General features: G+C 34.2%; 3 protein-coding genes across 4 annotated transcripts; all 3 read left to right on the forward strand.

The window, feature by feature from the left end:
- Positions 1–1,297: 1,297 nt before the first annotated feature.
- LOC130748277 (dol-P-Man:Man(7)GlcNAc(2)-PP-Dol alpha-1,6-mannosyltransferase-like) lies at positions 1,298–10,612 on the forward strand. 2 transcript variants are annotated; one of them, XM_057601461.1, is made up of 19 exons: positions 1,298–1,531; positions 1,642–1,683; positions 1,772–1,817; positions 2,429–2,515; positions 3,076–3,131; positions 3,687–3,804; positions 4,381–4,439; positions 4,938–5,009; positions 5,127–5,190; positions 5,302–5,405; positions 6,481–6,552; positions 7,883–7,969; positions 8,059–8,126; positions 8,906–8,974; positions 9,050–9,126; positions 9,321–9,417; positions 9,519–9,584; positions 9,992–10,085; positions 10,173–10,612. In XM_057601461.1, exons 1-19 carry the CDS (start codon positions 1,397–1,399, stop codon positions 10,251–10,253), a joined length of 1,494 nt encoding a protein of 497 aa, XP_057457444.1. In that variant the 5' UTR covers positions 1,298–1,396; the 3' UTR covers positions 10,254–10,612. The 2 variants fall into 2 exon arrangements, with proteins under 2 accessions (XP_057457444.1, XP_057457443.1); XM_057601460.1 differs by having other exon boundaries at positions 1,299–1,531; positions 9,050–9,132.
- Positions 10,613–11,513: 901 nt separating this feature from the next.
- On the forward strand, positions 11,514–15,519 carry LOC130748638 (pentatricopeptide repeat-containing protein At1g02150-like). Its single transcript, XM_057601870.1, has 2 exons — positions 11,514–11,996; positions 14,054–15,519. Exons 1-2 carry the CDS (start codon positions 11,616–11,618, stop codon positions 15,275–15,277), a joined length of 1,605 nt encoding a protein of 534 aa, XP_057457853.1. The 5' UTR covers positions 11,514–11,615; the 3' UTR covers positions 15,278–15,519.
- Positions 15,520–19,493: 3,974 nt separating this feature from the next.
- On the forward strand, positions 19,494–21,608 carry LOC130749382 (cyclin-U4-1-like). The gene is made up of 2 exons (XM_057602728.1): positions 19,494–19,955; positions 21,206–21,608. Exons 1-2 carry the CDS (start codon positions 19,615–19,617, stop codon positions 21,483–21,485), a joined length of 621 nt encoding a protein of 206 aa, XP_057458711.1. The 5' UTR covers positions 19,494–19,614; the 3' UTR covers positions 21,486–21,608.
- The last annotated feature ends 329 nt before the right edge of the window (positions 21,609–21,937 follow it).

The following is a 21,937-nucleotide window of genomic DNA, read 5'->3' on the forward strand; positions in this document are numbered from 1 at the left end:
ATACTGTCATTTTAGAAACATGAATGTATATTAATATTAGACATAATTCAAAGTCAACAAAATAATAAATGAATATAAAGATAAAATATTGTGCATTAAGTGATAAGCATGATATAATAATATGTCATGTGACTGGAAAAAATAGAAAGAAAGAAAAAAAGGGTGTCCCGAGGAGCTGCATTGTTTGGTGGTGTCTGAATTATTGCTGCAGAAATTCTCATTCTCATGGAACCTAAAGAAAGCTGAAACGCAAAATATGAGTTTTGAAACAAAGTCTAACTCTCGTATTATTTTGGGGGTGTTCTGGTTAGAGCTCAAACGACCATTCAACGCACCATCATTTTGGTCGGCCCAACGGAGTATAGTTAACTGAACATCAAGTTGGTCATCCAAAATTATCGAAACAGTGTCATCACTTGTCTAACTAACTAGCTGTAAAAAAAACCAAGTTGTTAGAGTCAATGGTCAATAAGTTTACAAATTACCACAAATTGCTTTCACTTTACTCCCATAGACATAGAATTTTCTCTATGATCCATTCTTGATTTTCTCTATATGAACTCTCTATGCTCCAACATTTTATCGGTCACACTAAGCATTGTGCACCACACGCGATTGGAGAATCTCTCTACTCATATTCAAGAAGAACAATTAACGCTGTCTATGAGAAATTTTGTAAATTCATTCCCTTGACAATGGCATAATTACATCACAAACGATCTTCTACTAGAAGCTCCATTTCATAAGGTTGTTCAATTTTAAGTTCTACGAAAATTTCTTCTCAAAGAATTGGAGAATCAGAAATTCGCAGTCCATTCTCAGTATGAGATTTTGCTTTTGAGTGTTCTGGAAGAATCGCTAAAGTTAATTGATATGGAGTTGCACATTGGAAAAGCTGTTCCTATTGAACACCTGTTGGCTTTCATGGCATACATGTTGTTTATTGGAGCCATCAAGGAAAGGAGAGAAAGAATTTGAGACTACCATGGAGAAAGAACACCAAGGTTATGGCTCATTAGAGGATTTAAGTGAAAACTCGGTTATGTGCTTTTAGAGAGTTCAACAACATCAAAAGAAACGAACCTGAATCAAAGACCTCGAGTGATTTCTTATACCTATCTATTATAATACATACTGCAAATTGTAAAGTGTGACATGTATTTATTTATTTATGTATATTGCATTTTCAAAAAGCAGAACGTTTTTCTTTCTAGTACATAGGAAAGATAAAATGCACCCTTCATAAATTAATATCATGGAGGGTATTTTTGGAAGTGTATTTAGGCCACGGGGTGGTGAGAATAGTTTTGCCCCCAAATCGCCCGTAAACTCATTTGACAGTTCTAGAGTGTTAGCACACAGCTCCTACTCTGGGTTCTGCAACAAACCAACAACAATGGCTTCCAATTCCAATTCCAAATCAACGACGTTTCTGAAGAATTACGGTTACGATTTCCTCTTGGGATCAATCGCTGCTTTCTACACGATCATGGTGCCCTACACCAAGGTCGAAGAGAGTTTCAACGTTCAGGTCTCTCTCTCTCACACACACAATTATCAATTTCTATTCGATTTTGGTGATCTCCATTTTCAGTCACTAACCTTGTTTGCTTCTTGTTAATTTTTCGGTGTTTCATGAAGGCAATGCATGATGTTCTTTATCACCGGTTTAACTTAGACAATGTGAGTTTACTTTGTGTTATTGTCAGCTTTATCAACCTGGATTTTGCTGCATATGGTTTATTGTTTTCATTTTTTTTTTGTTGAACAGTATGATCATCTGGAATTTCCTGGCGTGGTTCCTCGCACTTTCATCGGTAAGCTTTTTGTATCATAAAGAGTTAACTAATAGGATCTTTATTTGTTTCTGCTTTCATGTTTAGTTAGCACCAGCCTGGTATTATTGATTTATTGTGAAAAATGATTAGTTCCTTTCTGAAGAAGTGAATAAATATGGACTCGTTCGATATGGATTCATGTGACTAGCATGTTGTAGAACTAATATTGTAGATTGTTTAGTTGTTACTACTTACTGCAGTAAATTGAATAATCCTTATCTTTATGTGCAATTGGATTGTTTATGTATGATGAGTTTTTGTAGAGGTCATGCCTCCTCAGTGTTATCTGGTGTGTATGTAATACAGGATGAGGTCTCTTTTTATCATACTATGGGCAAATATGGAAGATCTTTTTGGAGTTTATTTGGTTTTATCTGACAACATAAAACTTTAAGTAGGTGTATTATGGCTTATAAGCTGTTTTCTTTTTGCATATTTCAATAGCTTCTTCAAATAATCTTAAGTATAAGCGTAAAGCGTGTATTGATAAGCTCTTTTGACATGAGATCGAAGTTCTCATCTAACAAGTGCTTAATTAAGCTATTTTCCTAAATGTTCCCTATATCTCATCTGTGTTATTCTTTTTTTAGGTGCTTTTCTTGTGTCACTTGTCGCAGCTCCGTTTGCGTTTACCGCAAGTTTGCTTCATTTGCCTAAGTTTTACGCTCTTCTTACAGGTAACCTTTTGTAATTGACATTCATTGCACATTGATTTCATCCTTATGTGAATTTCCTCAGTTTGGTTTGGAGAATGCTTTTTAGATATAAAAAATACCATAGTTAGCCGGAAAATGAAAACTCAAAAGATAGTGTTTTACGTAGCTTGTAATCTATGTTGTCTTTCTTTATTCTCTTGTCTTGTGAGCATTTGTTGCATGTGCGTGTTTGTTCTCTGTACATAATTGAATTGAATAATCACATCAAGTAATTTACAAGTCATAACTGAGTTTATAATCCTAGGCCACAAGAATATGCTCAAAATTATCAAACGTGGTGTTGATTTTCATTATCCTGTGCTCTGTTACTTGAGAATTTGGTAGGGATATTAATACACTCTTTACCAAGTCAAGGTTTTCTTCTTGTGTACAACTTATTTGATTAAATTGGTTCTGTTGATTGTATGTTTTTTCGCCTTTTGTTTTTCATGCTTTGACTTTTCTTATAATCAACCGTTTCATAACGTCTTTCACTATACTTTTCTTACGTATAGCCAATCTGTCTTATTGTTGATATCTAGTTCGGATGGCCCTAGGGTGCATCATACTATATACACTAAGATTCTTCCGTCATCAGGTATGTACCTTTGGATCTTTTTCTATTTTTTTCCTTGAACCTTTTTTGACAATCAATAAAGAAGAAATATGGAAATGATATATTTATTTTCACTTTTTATTTTGTGTGAACTAGTGTTCTTTAAAATTTTTAATATCTTACCTATCTAACTAAAGTTCAGGTTTCATATGAAAGCAATGAATTTATTTATTTTTTTCGCATATCATTCTAGAATTTTTTATAAACATGATTTCTTTTGCTTAATATGTTGTGATATTCAGAAAAAGGAGGAAATAGCACCTTATTGTTAATTAGTTGGTTTTTCTTTTCCTCTTTACATATAGACTTCTTTATATTGGTAAATTCACTATTAACAAAATGAGTAAAAGAATATATGCTGGCTGTTAATACCTTAGATGAGTACTATCAATTATATTTTCACATGCCATACATGTCCCCTCTCTTAGTTTGAGAGTGTAGTTTGTCTCTGCGTAAAGCCATTTGAGTCTAAAGCATATTATATAAGATTTAGATCAGCTTGAATTTGTTCCCTGAATAATGTTCTTTGCTATGCAGATAAGGAGCAAATTTGGGCATCAAGTAGAAGCCTTCTTTGTGATACTAACTTCTGTTCAGTTTCATTTTCTGTTTTATTGTACTCGTCCGCTTCCTAACATTCTTGCTTTGGGTTTAGGTAACGGCTTAGCTTGTGCTTCTTTGTATTCCTGCTATTTGTTGTTGTTTTTTTTATGATGAACTGTTAGAGACGAATATCAAGACGTGGGTCAGGTTTTAGATCATGCTGCCTAAAATGTGGCTTGTGTACTCTAAGTGAAATAAGAAAATAGCAGGCCAGAATTAGTAGTAGGACAGTATGTTTCAGTTATTTAATTATTATTATGCTTTAGGAAAGTTATGTAGTAGTTATTTAATTGTAGTGTGGATTGATCCTTGCTGTTCCATTCTTTCAAATCAAATTTGTATTTAAGCAGAAGGTAGGTAGGCTATTCATTGTCCTTGCTTCAATTTGTATTAATGTGCATATATAATATAAAAAAATCAAGATTATTTATACCCTAATGAGAAAAAAGTACCATGAGAATTTTTTATACATTATTATTGAAGAACAATTTTTTTGCATTTGTTTTGTGAATTTTGTATTGTCTTATGTTAAAACTTCCTGGGATTTTAATTTACACCTTTATAAGAGATTTATCTTATGTGCCAGTCAACGTCATGGTGCTGTACTTTCTCTTGATTTATTTTGTAGTGAATTTGGCATATGGATACTGGTTTGAGGGGCGCTTTTATGCAGCTCTAAACTCTCTGGTATGTATGTCTGGTGATTTGTTCTATTTCAGTTTCACAGGGACAGAATCTCAATTTTTTAAAATATATTATAAGCTCCTTTGTAATTTTTCCCTTAAAATCATATATGTGATCTAGGAATTCCAGAATTTTAAGATTAAATATTCTATGCCATATGTAGTTCCGTAGGTTATTTTTTTTACAGTAAAACCACTATCTTTGAAGAGAAATATTCAGCTTTCATGCTATCAAGTTTATTAATTCTATGGGTGTCGTGTCGGTGTCTGACACTAGGACACTCTGTTGAAGAGGAGTGTCCATGCAAGAGATGTTACGTCTTATGGCTTATCAACCCTCTCAGATTTCAGTAACTTGGGAATTTAAAATGTTTCCTTTATGATATATATATATATATATATCTTGTAATGTTTTTGAGAATTACTGGAACTTTTCAATTATTAGGATGTGTGATATGTTTTGCCTGTTCTGAAATAATCTCTTGTACTTTCTGATGATCAGATTTTTGCTACAGCTGTGTTCAGATGTGACATGCTATTACTTCTTGGTCCCCTCGGGCTACAACTTCTTCTGGTATGTTGCATTTTTCATTTTTTCTTTAACTTGCTTTTAATTTGTTCTGACAATTCCAACATTTATGTTAATATGATCAAATTTTGTGCCTAATAAGATTTATCCCTTGAAGGGAAGACAAAAAAAGTTTCAGTATGGGGTGCTCTAAAACATTGCACTGGCATGGCCTTCTTCTGCACAGGTAGGTGACATATACCTACCTACATTAATCTGTCATTCAAATTAAAGTTTATGCATAATACCAATGCTTTTATTCAAATTACTTTCTGACATTGATGTCTCCTGCATACAGGTCTAACCATATTGGTTGATTCAATTATGTGGAAAAGGTTATTGTGGCCTGAATTTGAAGTCTTTTGGTTTAACTCTGTACTGAACAAGAGTTCTGATTGGGGAGTATCCTTTAGAGTTTATATTGAACAACTGCATGGCTATAGAAGGTTAAAATATGATACATATTCAATGATATCCCGATTCGCATATCATTTAGGATATTGGAGTTGGTTTACAGGAGGTTATGGTCTTCTGCCTTTAGTTTACTGATGATACTTCTGTTAATGTTCTTTCTATTAAATTTTTGAAAGTTAACTTTGATTGTAAGATTAAATTGGCCAAGAGTAGTTAGGCTGGTTTTAATGTGGATAGCAGTGTTCTTTCTTCCTTCGCTTCTCTGGATTTTGTAGAACTTCAGGGTGCCTCTTCACCTACATGGGCGTTTCTGTGGGTGGTAAAATCCTTGGGGCAGTTCTTTTGCATATCCTGTGATTACTAAGATCCATGTTATTAAGTAGATTATAATTCATTCTGTGCTACCTGACCTTGAAAGCAGCAGTGTACCCAAGAAGGATTTCTCAAAGAGATTTGTGGTAAATCTCTACAACATCAAGGATTTCAATGTATTAGACTTAGGGTTTGGGTGTTCAGCAGTTACTGTTAGGAACCAATGTAACAGTAAAGAGAAATAAGAACGAAATGGAAAACAGAGATAGTATTGATAATGGAAACGAGAACAAACACAGAAGCAAAGCTTCTACTCCAGAGTAAAACTCCGATAGAGAGAAAGAAAACTGTCTACTCAATTCTTACTTCCTAATTATCATCATCCCCTCCCTCTTGCTAACAGAAAGCCTATATGAGGAATCTTCACACGCACACCTCACCTTCCCTCCACAAACCCCGTAACTAACTTCTAGCCCATCATACTTCTCTCCTCCAGCTCACCAACACTCTATTATTCCTTTCTTTTGTTCCTTCTTACATAGACCTTCCAGACTTTGGGCCTAGTCTCCTGCGTTGTGGCCCGATTGTCAACTGAAGACCCATCAGTTACTCCCTATGATCATCATTTGTTTGTGGATGAGGCACCATGAGCTTTATCGTTATCCAAAATCTGCATACTGTTTGTTACTTTTGATATTGCTGTCCCATTTGTATTTGATAATTGTTATTTTCCTTCATAATAATTTTTAAGACACATGCTTTCCATTGGTATTTCACCTCGGCACTTCCTCGTTCATTGCTTGCTGCATACCCTCTTTCCCTGGTAAGTCATGGATTTCAAAACATTCTCTTTAATGATCATGATATTTCTTCTTATGTAGAATTCTGACTTGATATGGTGTCTTTTTTACTTCCATTGAACTGATTAATATTTTGTATTTTCAATATTAAATGTTTCGGATATTCTTTTTAATGCCAGACTTAAAGTTTTATGTTTTTACTATGATTTATGACTTAACATAGGTTATTTTCTGCCTATTTGCTTTAAAAACTTGATTTCAGTTTATTCCTTAATTGTTCCCGAAGCCAGTTCAAAACCATCTAGCATGTTTAAACATTTTGGATTTCTTTTTTCTCTCATAGTTTCTACTCTTTCTACACACTGATACATAATCTACCTGCAAATAAACTTGTTAGTTTGTATTTTAACTGTTAATTGATGTGTGATGTGATACATCAGATTGTATCTCTTTCTAGCCCTTTTTTAAGTGGCTTTTCAGATTTATCTTTTACTGTATTTATTTATTAAAGATGTCTTTTCCCATGGCTCTTTCTGATTCTTAAGTTCACAGTTTAGTGTACATATCCCTTTGAGGCTCTCAATTTTCTGCATTCAATTTTGTTTAGTCTTGCATTGCCAGATTTTTAAGTGTCAGCCACCATGTTGTGTACTTTGTGAAAATGTTGCTTGTATTTATGTATAATTTGTATAGTTACGTGGAGATTCAGCCATTCAGCAAATAATTACTTAAAATCATCTGCTTTGCCTGTCATTAAAGAGCCTTACTTTCCTTGATATCGTAAAGATTTAATCACCTATTCTAAATTCTTAGGAACTTGAAAAGTTCAAAAGCAATCAGATATTAATAGAAAGTTGGCTTTTATTTTAAGGAAAATGCTCCTATGTATTTGCCAATTAGCATGCTGAGGCAGAACGGACAATCATACTTAAGGATTATGATTATTGTGTTGTTTTTGGACTATTATGTTATTCTCTAAATTTTAGAATTTCTTCTTATTAAGAGATCTTTTTTTATTTATGGATTTTGTCTTCAACTCCTATACATTTTATATTGATTTTATCAGAATTTCATATTTTAGGAATTAATATTTAATTAGGACTTATTTCTGATTTTTTCTTATCTTTGGGTTATAAATACTCTTTAGGTGTCTTGACCCAATAAGAGGAACACTCTTTTGCGTTAGAGGAGTACTCTTGATTTTTTGTTCTTGGTCATGTGCCCTTACAGTATGGGCCACTTTTCACCTTCTTTGGACAAAGTAAAAAAGAAAGTAAAAATAAAAGGAACCAGGAAAGGAAAATAAGATAAGCCTGGTTTTCGTACTAACTTGACAAGCTATCTTCTTTGCAGTTTGGCCTCTTTGCAGACAGAAGGGTACGGTCTTTCACTTTCCCTGTTCTTGCCTTCATTTTGCTTTATTCTAAGCTTCCCCACAAGGTACAGTTAGAATCTGGAATCTGTGGCTTAATTTGTGGCTGCATTCCAACAGAAACATTTATGTAACATTATTTTCATTGATATTGCAGGAGCTTCGTTTTATTATAAGTTCAGTTCCAATATTTAACTTGTCTGCTTCAATTGCATGTAACAGAATGTAAGGTTTTTTTTCCGTACTTAAGTTTCAGACATACTATGTACTGTTTCTTTTCAGGAAGAATATTTGTTTCACTTTTATGTCTGTTTTTTACCTATGTTTCTTCATGTTTTACATGTGGTTTTTAGTTGCAATATTTGTACTTAGATATGAACTAGATACGGCGACTTGTTAATTTATGAATGGGAAAATTGCACTGACCTCCCCTGAGGTTTATCATTATTGCACTGACCTCCCTTGAGGTTTCTCATTATTGCACTGACCTCCCTTGAGGTTTATCATTATTGCACTGACCTCCCTTGTTAATATATACATGGGCAAATTGCACTAACCTTCCCTGAGGTTGACTATTATTATCATTAATTTTTATCTGATTTTTTATTTAAAACTTGAAAGCATCTTCCTCAGCCTTTTATGTGTTGGTTCTTGGGGACTGAACTACTCATTTTGGTAGTTACCAATACAGTATTCCGTACCGAGCTTCGGTTTCAATATATTCATGAATGACTTTTCTTTTTATCTATCTAACTTGTTATGTCTGATAGATTTAAGAATGCAAAGGGGAGTTGTTGTATGTAAATGGAATAAATAAATGTTGGGGTAGATTTGAAGTTGATGATTGAGTTGAGCTGTATTTGCAATCTAAACGGAGATTTTAAAATGTCAGATGTTTTATTCTTTACTCCTTTAGAGGACTAATGTATCTGTTTTCTTGGTGTCTTACCCATTTATCTTTGAAGTTACTAACCTTCATTAATATGTATCCTGAAATGTTTCAGTTACAACAATAAGAAAAAGATGATTTGGAATTTGCTTTTCCTTTTCATGTTGGGATTACTTCTTATGAGGTTGGTACACTAGTTGTTTTGTTTCATTGGTGATGGTTTTACCCTTCTTTCTTGTACTTATTCTCTATCTTGTAGTCTTGGAGGCACCATCACAACTTTCATGGCATCATACTGGAACTATCCTAGTGGACACGCCTTAAAAAAAATGCATGGTATTGGTGAGCCCATCAGTCCCCAACTGTCCCTTCATTTTCTGCAAATTTTTAGTTAAAATTTTCCATGAGAAGAACTGCTCGTTGTTTGTCCCTTAATTTGGTAAAAATATTGGTGTTACGGTATCCTTTTTTCATAATCAACTAAGACCTCCAATCATGTTGTCTGCATGTTAATTTTTTGATTGTGGCAGGTCTTCATAATGATACAGATGAAAAATGGGTTCACATTGATACGTTTTCAGCCATGAATGGGATATCTCGCTTTTGTGAAAATGATTTCCCATGGAGGTATGTTTTTGCTTCTCTTCATGTCTTCCGTGATTTTGTTTGCAACAATACTTTTGTTATTTTTTAATGCTAAGTTGCATTTCCACTTTTCTCTGGAACAGGTATTCTAAAGAAGAACAAATTAGCTTGCAAGAATTTCAGCTGAGAAATTTTTCTTTTCTTATAAAGTGAGTAATCCATTAAGATTTCGGGGTGGTGTATACCCTCTACTTTGCTTGAGAAGCATATAGGTTGTATGGTACACGGCTACATGCTTTGTTTGTGGTTAAAGGACCCTGCAAACTGTTGACAGAAAGTGTCATTATTGTCCACTGAGCAAGTGCATGGAACAAATCACTTTAAGAATGTGTTATTGGGAAAGTATCAGTATATATCTTGTGTGCACAATTGTCACTACTGACATTAGGCATCTGGATGGATAAAACTTACTGTCATCTTTATGTGCTTGTGTGTAGGAGTGCACGTTTTTGAGGGAGATAAAGTGAATGTCTTGAGATTTTGAAGTAGGAGTTTATTTATGATATCGCATGTCAATGCCTTCCTATTCATATCTGATCACCTTGATCTTTAACAGTGAACATCCTACGGTCAATGGATTCAAATGCATATTCACTGAAGATGGGTTCTCAAGAGTTCGCTATAAGTTTGGCTTTCCGCCAATTTTACTGGTAAGTAATTACAATTCACAACCATCTTGAACAATGGACGGTTTGCAGCGTTAAAAATTTAATGATCTTATTTTTGACCCTTTGCAGGTTAAAGAACCCAAAGTGTATGTCCATGGAAATTTAGAAAACAAGGATGTTGTCAGCAGAAGTTGGCCTGGCTGCCCATAATCCTTTCTTTAGCATGATCATCTGTTAAAAGTTAATGTTTGAGAAATGCTGGTTTCCTTTGTCTCCCTTTTCTCATAGTGCCCATGGGGATTGAGAAAGCACTTTTTCGTAGTGTTGGAATTGTTCATCCCCACTAACAGTTACCTGTCTCGAGTAGTTGATGAGAACTAGGATGATAAGGTAGAATAGTTGATCTTGTAGTTGTAGCAATATGAAGGTTGAATCCTGTGTGAAATAACTATATCTGATGTTTGAATTGCATATGGCAGATTCATGATGGTTTAACTATCTGCTCTGGGTTAACTTCAAATTGTCTATTCCTTTTTGCTAATAAATTTTGATCTATTTCAGCCAGAGAAGATTTCCGATTCAGATTAATCCAAATGAATGCTCTTCAAAGGAGTACTAGTTTTTAGGTTGTTTGGTTGGAGAGAAAATAAAAAAAAGAAAGAATATTAAAACGTTTATTTCCTCTTATTTAGCTTTGTAGAGAGTGAGAGGAAAATAGATAATTTAGTAAAATGACATAAATACCTGTGGTTATATATATATATATATATATATATATATATATATATATATATATAAATGAAATTTTATTTTGTAGTTTTCTCTTATCATAGGAAATAATAAGAAAAATAAATAAAGTTCGATTGTGATGAAAAAACAAGTAGTGGGATCGACAAAATATTTTTCTTCCTTCCTTTATCGTCATTATGCCGCCGCCAATGTCCAGCCGCAACCTTTTCCACAACTTTTTCCACAACTGCCACCTTCATTCTCCTATTTTCCTTCCATTTTTACTATGGTGGCTATGTTACGGAGTTGCCTTATTTTTATGATCTCCGTGTTGAGCTTGACTTATCTCGGGACCGTTGAAGCCTTGACGTAGGTTTCCATGAAGGCTAAATAGATCACAATTCCAACAAAGTCGATTAAGTTCCTTAAGATGGAGCTGCTGGTTAAAAATGATCAAAACTTTCTACTCAAAATCAGATAGTCAGCTTGATTCACTGTTGCCCTTAGGAATTTAACGACTTTGTTGGGTTGCTAGGTTATTAGCTACTTATATTAGCATGAGTATTGATGGTTTGTTTTTAATATTTTATCAAATTACATTGTAGTATCATTTTTTAGAATTTTAATCTCACTAATATAAGTGTCACTAGGCAGATATTAATCTAAAGAGCATTGAAAAAAAAATTAAACACCATTTTTTTATATATTTTTGGTAAAAAGTACTAAAACCCAAACAACCAAGGTGCATGAAAGAAGATAAACAAGAGCTCTAAGCTAAACCTTATTATCTTCAAACATTGTCGAAGTTCACAGCCATTTCCTCACACACACAGGAAGAAGAAGATGACGACGCTTCTTCAATCCTCTCTGAACAACAAAAGCCTCTCTCTATCTCTCTCATCTTCTCCCTGCTATTCTTCCCCACTTCCCTTCAAGCTCTCCACTCTCAACTTGTCTCAGACACAGAGCGTGTGTTACCAGAGTCTCTCTGTCACCTGCTCCATCTCAAAGATCCACAATTATGGCACCGTGGACTATGAGCGCAGACCCATTGTCAGGTGGAACGATATTTACAGGAGGATATCGTTGATGGAAAACCCTGAACTGGGTTCTGTTTCTGTGTTGAATCAGTGGGAGAATGAAGGCAAGAATCTTACTAAGTGGGAGCTTTCCAGGGTTGTCAAGGAGTTGAGGAAGTATAGGAGACATCAGAGAGCCCTTGAGGTAAAACTTCATGTTTAGAAGCTTATTGGGTTATTGTTTTTTTTCCTACTTTGTGTAGTTTCATTGAATAAATGTTGATTATTTTTATTTTAAATTTTAAATTTTTTTTGTGGGATTTTTTTTGGAGTGAGTGTTAGTTTGCTGTTTTGATGAATTGAATGATGCTGTGAGTGGTGGAATGTGTTTTTTGTGAGAGGGTTGGAAGAGTTGGCTATTTGGGTTTGATTCATTAGGTTAAAGTGCATAGTTGATACTTCAGATATATATTTTTTTTTTGTGTTGAGTTGAGTAGCTAGATTTTCTTTGGACTCTTCTTAGCTTAGTTGGAGTTGTTTGCTGAAGAAAATACTGGTCCTTGAGGTTGAATAACAGTCTGTGTTTGATTCGGGTTATTCATTTTGATATGAATATGTTTCTTCATATTTGTCCTTGAGGTTGAATAACACAGTCTTTCATGTTCTGTGGTTGTTAAACTGCTTCCAGTAGTATCTGAATTGAAATCTTCTAGAGGTTCATGTTGGAGGGTTTTATTATATAGCATTTCCCTTGGACTTAAGTTTTGCATGTACCAAATCTTCACTCTGGTGTTGTACTTTTAGCATTAAATTTTGGGATTTTAGAGCAAGGTCTTTTGAGTCTGGGTGTACTAGTCATAAGCGCATTGGAGCTTGGGATTTTAGAGCAACGCCTTTTGAGTTTGTGTGAATCAAATAGCAAGGACAGGTGGCAGAGTTTTTCTGCATCTCCCAATTTTGCTTCATTGCTGTGACATGGGAGATAAAGGGTTCATTTACTTAGTTTCAATGTTTGAAAAAATTGTCTTAACCTGAAAAGTTACTCAGACAAAAAATAATGAAATATTGAGTTGTTGTAAGACATCCAATTATGTGGGACAGCATTTTCTTAGGTTTGCTCATTTGTTGTGAATTGAGATTTGAGGGTGAGACTGAGAACGAAGGTTGGGGGGGAGAGCCAGGACTCTATTTTTAAGGCTTGATAAGTTATTTCTCTGCAATAATTTTTCCATCTTCCATCTTTGATTCTGCAATCACCATGGTTCAGAATTTGGCAAAAGAGTGATATTCAATAAAAGTGCATCTCTTTCTATTTGTTTTCTACCTGTTATGGTCCAGTTCCTTTAGCATGTTCTGGACTTTTTGAAAGTTGTATCTTCTTTGATGTTCTACCTACCAGCACCAGAGGTGCTCTGATTAAAACTGTTTGGTGCAACTTAACTTCACCTAAAGAGAGAGCATGGGCTAGAAAAGAAAAAGTATGTGAATGAGCTTTCCATCTTCCACATCAGTCTGTCAAGAAGACAAAAGATTTTTCAAAGGAGCTTCTTTTTTGTAGCTGTATCTCACTGGATGCAAGGGAAACATCGTTTTGTTTTTTTTGCTTTGCTTAAACATGGCAACTATTTTCCTCTCTATGCTCTACCTTTCTCCTTCTCTCGTTCTTTCTTTGGCTCTGCTAAAGCTATATATATATATATTTATTTATGGTGTGGAGGGCTATATATGTTTTAACATCTTTGGACCATCAGTCATTCTAAAGAAACAGAGATTGCTTCATCCTGTTTGGCGGAGTCACAAAAATATAATTAAAATTTGCTATGAGAACATGTGTAATTGCTGCCTGGTTTGATTCTATAGAAGTTCTATTCCCTTAAATCTATCAGAAATGTGCTTTCTTTACTATTGATATCATGCACTTGATTTTTTAGGGTAGACATAACAACAACAGCTACAATAGTAGCCTGTTCCGAGTTCCCACTATTAACATAAACATAAAATTTTATAAACAGTTTCACCACTCTTATATTGTCCACTTGTTAATCCTGTGTTGATTGCAATATCCAAATTTGCAAACACTATTCCAATTGCATAATCTGGAAGTCTATCCCCCCCCCCCCACTACTCTATTAAATGGAATGCTTCTTTTGGAATGTGTGGAAGTAAGATATCAGCTTCTGTCTCTGATTGCATATACTTCTTTGCCTCAAATGTTTTATCGGCCATGAACAATTTTATGAAAGTAGTGAGTACATGTTGCAGGTGTATGATTGGATGAACAATAGACAAGAGAGGTTCAGAGTATCTGCAAGTGACGCAGCAATTCAGTTAGATCTAGTTGCAAAAGTTCATGGAGTTTCTAGTGCAGAAAGATTTTTTCTGAACCTGACTGATAACTTAAAAGACAAGAGGACTCATGGTTCCCTGTTGAATGTATATGTGCACTACAGATTGAAGGAAAAGGCGGAATCTTTACTTGACATTATGAGGAGTAAAGGGTATGTGATACATTCACTACCATTTAATGTAATGATGACTCTGTACATGAACCTCAAGGAATATGATAAAGTTGATATGTTGATTTCAGAAATGAAAGAGAAAAACATACGGCTCGATATCTATTCATATAATATCTGGTTATCTTCTTGTGAGTCGATAGAAAAGATGGAACAAGTGTTTGAACAAATGGGAAAGGATCCTGCCATTGTCCCCAACTGGAGTACATTCAGCACAATGGCTACTATATACATTAAGATGAATCAGTTTGAAAAAGCAGAAGACTGCTTAAGAAAGCTTGAGAGTAGAATTAAAGGTCGAGATAGAATACCTTTTCATTACCTCCTGAGTCTGTATGGAGGTGTTGGAAACAAGGATGAAGTTTATCGCGTGTGGAGTACCTATAAATCAATTTTCCCAACTATACCAAACTTGGGATACCATGCTATTGTTTCTTCTCTGATCAGAATAGATGATATTGAGGGTGCAGAAAAGCTTTATGAGGAATGGGTTTCAGTAAGATCTTCTGATGATGCTAGATTGGGAAACCTTCTCATAGGCTGGTATGTGAAGAATGACAATATAGATAAAGCGTTGAATTTCTTTGAGCACATGACTGATGGTGGTAGTGTTCCAAATTCGAATACATGGGAGCTTCTCTCTGAGGGCTATATTGCAGATAAGAGGGTTTCTGAGGCCCTATCCTGCTTGAAAAAAGCTTTTGCCACTGATGGTTCAAAGAGTTGGAAACCAAAGCCCTTAACCTTGTCTGCATTCTTTAAGCTTTGTCAAGACGAAGATGACACGGCGAGCACCGAGATTTTAATTGGGTTGTTGAGGAAGTCGGGATTTCTTGAAAATGAAGCTTATGCATCACTCATTGGCTTATCTGATGCTACCATTGGCAAAGGTGACTTGTCTAGAACTGATGATATTGTTGACAGTGAAAATGTGGATGATGACTCTCAAATGTTGTTAAACCAACTATAGAGTAGCTTTTGATACTTTTTTCTTTTTACCACTGGGAAATAGTTTGCTAGAACATAGGGGAATTTTGGTCAAAGATTATGGTTTTTTTGTCAAGTTCCTATGCCTTATCATGACAGTAATGAAGTGCTGGCTGCTGTTTGAACTACAAAGGTTGGAATTTTTATGCTGGCTTATAACATTATCATGTAATATTTTGCTCTAACAAACTGATATATGTGATCTGTGGCCATCCTTTGTGTATTCTTTGTATGTCTTTTTAAATCTTATTTTGTTTATATTTGAACTATAATAGAGTAGGCTCAATATGAGCATATGGATGATATTTTGGTCTTTGGACCATTGCTGGTAAATGGAACATCAGTATATATGGGACTGTCTTTTTTTCTGCCCCATCACCCTTTTTCCGCGTTCTTTCCCCTATCTTAGTGCATGTTTGGATATACGGTGAAAAATTACACTGGACACAAATAACTTCCCTTAGCTTTTGTGGCTATTCATCGTGATTTTAACTTCACCGTAGCTTTTTACTGTGTATCCAAACATGTACCATTAGGGTAGCAAGCGGAAAACTATATTTGAATTTTGAAATGAAAACTAAATGGTGTGGGTAATTTTGGAAAGTCCACAATAAATAGGAATAGATATTTATCATGTGATAAGATCATGTGATCTTTATATCGTGACATTACAGAGGGTCTTACCATTTTTTCAGCACTTGTTTATTGGCTTTGTATCCATCTTTTACATCACGAGATAATCCATTCTTATGATGTGTTGTTTTGGCTCCTCTAAACTCATTAAGTTATCATAACCATTTATTGAAAATTTAATGGTTGGGAGTTAAAAAACATTATAATGTGCTATATATGTGCAAGTATATGATCATAATAACGACTATTAATTTTTCAATTAGTGGTTGCGATGTCTTACTTTACCCTCTAAATTTAGTCTCCCACTTTAGAGAAGGTAAATCTATGGGTATCTCTACCCTAACTCTTGCGACAAATTCTGGAAAAAAAAAATGAGCTACATTTTACCTTCACAAAAGGTATGTAAAATACTCACCTCTCAATCAAGTCATAACTTATGCTTCAATGGTGATCACAGATGTGGCATGTTGTTGCTGCCCACACCTTTCTGAAACATGGAAGGCACGATCTACTCCACCTCTATCTTTAAAACCTAGCTCCAGTCCAGTTAATGCATGCATTTTATGTATTATAATATAAAACCAAAATACCATAATTGATGTTCTTATATTCTACTCAAAAGTTGCTTAAAAATGTTATTTTGTTCAACAAGCTACTAGCTGAATTTATATTTGTTACTGTTGAAAATGCACCAGTCATTACAATAAATCATTTAAAAGAAAATCTGAGACTTTGATCTTCATCTAACCACTCAAAACAACTAACTGCAGTAACTGCGTGGGTGCCAAAAAGTTCAGATTCCACCATCTTTTATCAGAAAAAGGGAGTGTTAGCAATGTACAAATTTGGGAAGTATGACGTGTGGCGTGGCCATGGCTTACCTCGTCCCTTAACAATGAAATCGGTAGTTCAATTTCACTCATGAGAATGTAGCGTATTTCATAATCAGTCATTTACTGTTTAATGTGGACACATGTGACGTGAAGATTAGTCACTGTTGTTGGCGGTAGAGACCTTCAACACAAAAAAAGTTATAAATTTGGATACATGAGAATATAACTACTCTTTAGACATTAACAACATACCTGGTTATAGTCTTATAGAATCTTGTTCTGTGTTTTTTGTGCAAAATGTTGGTCGGTTCATATGTGTACATCTATGCTTTTTCAACACCAAGATAACCATAATTCACATGCTGTTGAGATTAATGACTAGCTTACTTGCTTATAGCTGCAACTATAAGATCTCGCAATAATAATTAACCATAGATCAGATTTGAATTATTTTTACCAAATACATGTTTTTTTCCCAAGTGTGAATAAGGACTGTTCACTTTCTTCATCAACAAGCATCCAATTGCAAAAAATTGTTTTTTCAGTGCTAAGAGCAAGAGATAGTTGTACCAAACTAGACAACGTGCTTGACAATATGGGTAAGAAATCTTATACTACTATTTTGCTTTCCTAGCACGTTAGATTAGATCCACAAACAGGGTGTTATATTGCTAAAGATTCATGTCTCCATTTTGTATTTGCAATTAAAGCCAATAGTTCCATTTGGGTTAAGTGTACAAAATACATCTCATTCTAGCTTTCTTTGTACAAAGTTTGCTTCCCCGCAACAGCACATTGACCTCAGCGAATGCAAGTGCAACATTGTCAGATCTAGAGCATAAAGCGTTAATTTAAATTATCAAGTTATATTGAATTTAAGAAAAAATCATTGGTGCTCCTCATGTATCTTATTTAAAAAACAGGGATGGATGTCATGTAACAATCAATCAATATAACTAGATCTCAATTATCATTAGTGCGTTCGGATGGAAATGAATTCTATGCAGTCAATTTTTTTATATAATCACTTCAGTTAAGAAAATATAAAAGCTCAGATTAAAAACATGCTTTACACTGCAGTGAACCAATTTGATTTAAGCTCGAGTACATGAAAACTAATTGGTGTGGGTTAAAGTGTAAGTCTTAACCCTTGAGCCTATGATGGGTAGAGACTAAATTATAATTAGTATGGTCAGGTCCTCTGTAATTACTGAATCAGAAATGGCTCTACAACTTGCCTTATTAAGAGCTATGAAAGGGAGTGTGCGATACATAGGAAGCTCTGGTCACTCAACGTTGCAGATATTATGAATTAAGGAGACAAAGAAAATAATCTTCTTACCTAAAATCATGTCTTCAACAAATAAATGTTTGTGTTTAATATCTTATAATTGTTTCATAAACTTCTCCGCTATGTACTAAAAGAAATAATGATGTCTTGGGTTTAAGAACACATTAACCATGAGGATGAAGTAGATGGTTCGAACCTATTATGTTTATTGTTTAGTGTGAGTACTCACAACGATAGAATTAATCGCTCTGTTACCTAGTGGTAGATACTAGATACTCTTAGACTTACCAAAACAAATTTATAGCCCATTTATCCTTAACCTTTTAGATGCAGAAATATAAATCTAAAAGGCTTGAACATTCCATTTTCTAGTGATTGATCAAATCAGATGCAGAATATATAAATTTTAAAAGCTTGAGTGTTGGATGCCTTAGACAACCTTACATGTTACTATGTTAGTTCCTATACACTATTATCTTATTCAAACTCAAAGCTTGATTTGGGTCACATGAACTTATATTGAAGACAAAGCAGTACCTTACCTCTCTTTTTCTCTGCAATTGTTTATGAGTATGCAATATTGAAGTAGGAACAAAAGCACTAAAGCAGAGTATAGTAATGCTGTGGACCAACATAGCAAATCCATGTCATGTCACCCACTTGTACCAGGATCTAAACACATGCAAAGGTCACCAAACTGTGGGACCCTCACACTAGAGTCACAAATTCCTCCACATGTAATCACATGAAGGGTATGGGAGCGCCACCTCCATGGTCACAGACATTACATATCACCAGAAGATAAACCAATAATTATTTGCACCAAAGAGACACTAATCCACAATAAACGCACCACCCTTTCCTCTTTTGCAAGCCAAGTTTTGAAATTAAAGAAGAAATCAAAATCATTACCCAAACCCAAAACTTTTCTAGCTGAAAAGGACACAAACCATCACTAATATGACAACTTGCAATTCAGAATTTAAATTTTGTAAGGCCATTTTGGATCAAGAAAAGTGACTACCTTTAACGACTCCCCCCTCCTCTCTCCTGAATTCATATTCCAGGTCTCCTCTGCAGCCAATAAATTTTCATAATTTTTTAATATAGTAAATTATTTTTATTAAAACTAATTCTAGCAATTGATTTACAAAACTAAATGCCCTATAATTGTGCAACTCAATGAGGGTCGATTTTCCTGATTAAAAGTGATTGTTTGAACTTTTAGGTTAAAAGTTCATTTTAAGATCGTCTATCCCTAAATTCTGTCTCATTTGTGATAGGAAAATGAGACATGAAAGAAGGTAGAAGATCTTAATCTAATCTTGGAAGTTTAATCTTAAGAGTCACACTCTTAAAAAAAATTTTAACCTTTACTACATTCCGTCAAAATTTTGAAAGTACAAAAGTAATTATAAAAGAGATTTATAATTGTGCAGAGATCCAAATTGCTCTGTCCCCCTAAACCCCTCTCTCTCTCCCTCTCTATATACATAGATATACACCAATCCCCACATCAGAATTTCAAAATCTCTTGCACCTAAACTTGGTCAATTAGCACTCATGGCAGAGTTGGAGAGTCCAAGTGTGATGCCAAAGGTGATAACTTTCCTCTCCTCTCTGCTTGAAAGGGTAGCTGAATCAGATGACCAAAGCCAGCAACTCCTCCAACACAATCAGAAGATTTCAGTGTTTCATGGCTTGAGTCGACCTAACATCTCAATTCAGAGCTACCTTGAGAGAATTTTCAAGTATGCAAATTGCAGTCCATCATGCTTCATTGTTGCTTATGTCTACCTTGATCGCTTCACTCAAAAGCAACCTTCTTTGCCCATCAACTCCTTCAACGTGCACAGGTTGTTGATTACTAGTGTTATGGTAGCTGCCAAATTCATGGATGACATGTAAGTGTCTTAGTCTTAATGTTCTTCATATTGACTGAATTCTGAAACTTTGCTGATCAATGAAGTTTTTTGACTTCTGAGAGTTAGTTACTCTTTTCTTTTTCTTTGGAATTATATATAGTTTGGTACAACTAATTTGATAAGCAAAATGATGGTTCATTTCCTCTGTTTAGATCTGTGATTGTTGCCCTCAAAGCATCTTGTTCTGAATTTTGAAGTGTTTCATAACCAGTACAATGTCATAATTCTTCAACTGAGACGATCTATACGTCAAAAATTGTGAAAGTTATTTTCTTGAGTTATTGGATGACAAATTTAATATGTTGACTAAATTTATTCAATTTTGACGGTAAAGAACTTAATTAGAGTAATCAAAACTACATTGACCAAAGTCCAAAACTACACATTCTTAAAACTATAGGTACAAAACATGTAATGAAGCATAAATAATTTTAAATTTGAATCACATGGAAATTTTTTAACACATTGTTATAGGATATGCTGCACCCCTTTGAATGTAGTTAATTGTCCTGGTTAGTTTTTCTTTTTTTTCAATTTTTTGTTTAAAATGAAAAAAAGGCAACAGTGAACAGCCTATCTGTGAAAGATGAAGCACTCAGTAGTACAGGAGTTGCAGTATTGAAAATTCACGTTGAGTCAATTAATTCAAGTCTTTTTAATTAAGTTTTAAAACAAATATTAAAAAAAAATACAAGTAGAGTTTGGGGAAATAAATTAAAATAAAAATATTCCACCTCTTGTGTTATTTAAAAAATTTAAAATTTAAAAACTATAAATAACTAATCAAATAAAAATATATATTATGAAGAATTCTAATAGTAGTTTTCTCTCTTTACATTTTCTAAACAACCAAACAAAATAAAAGAGTTTCACATTTATTTCTCCTTTCCTTCTCTCTTATTTCTCTTAAATCAAATTATCTATAAATCTACTATTTTTTCTCCTCATTTCCTCTCTTACCTACTTCTCTTTGTATAAACTATCTTCCCACAACCAAACTTGCTTGTCCAGGCTGGTTTTACAATCAATCAACCCATGTGGCCCATTAGTTAAGTTTACTCGTAGTACAACACATGTCCAACAGCTATTTTATATATATAATATGTAAATGTAATGTAATGTAATATTGGGATTTGATAACAAGTTTAAGATGTTGTTTCAACCAAAAACATTTGATTTGGCATGACCTAATATTCTCTTTTTTGTTGTCTGTGATTTATGATTCTCAGGTACTACAATAATGCTTACTATGCAAAAGTAGGAGGAATCACCAAAATAGAGATGAATTTTCTTGAATTAGATTTCCTGTTTGGTTTAGGCTTCCATTTGAATGTGACCCCTGGCACTTTCCAAGCCTACTGTGTCCATCTCCAAAAGGAAATGCTGCAGACACAACCTCTGAATTTTGCAGATTCTAGCCTCAGTTTGGGAAAATCACTGAAGGCCCACTTATGCTTCAATGAGGGTGAATCTTCCCATCAAAAGCAACAACAACAGCTAGCTGTTTGATTCGATGCATTTTCTCAATGCATGTGTAGTCGATCTGCTTGACTAGTTGTAAATTAAATGTAGTGTGTGAATCTATTACAGTCTGGCAATTAATCTACTTTTCCCTTTGGGGAATTCGCTTTCTCCTTTCTGCCTCTAAATTTTCTCCTTTTTTCTTTTCCTTATTTCATTATTTTGGTCTTTTCTATTTCTGAAGTCTGGTTATATTATTAGGTAGTGTACAGAATATTATTGTCTCTTTACAGTCTCACAATTTAGGTATTTACTTTGATTTTAATTTTGAAGACATTGATACTCTTTAAGATTAAGTCCAAAATTCTTAAAAAATTGATCATGATCTCAAAATCGATCATGTGAAAAAGCTTATGTGAATAGTTTCTGAGTGTCAGAATTGATTCTATGGAATGACAAGACGGTCTATACATGCTACAAGTGTAGAAATAGAGAAGGTA

The sequence above is a fragment of the Lotus japonicus genome, chromosome 3 (assembly GCF_012489685.1).
Source record: "Lotus japonicus ecotype B-129 chromosome 3, LjGifu_v1.2".
NCBI classification, from domain to species: Eukaryota; Viridiplantae; Streptophyta; class Magnoliopsida; order Fabales; family Fabaceae; genus Lotus; species Lotus japonicus.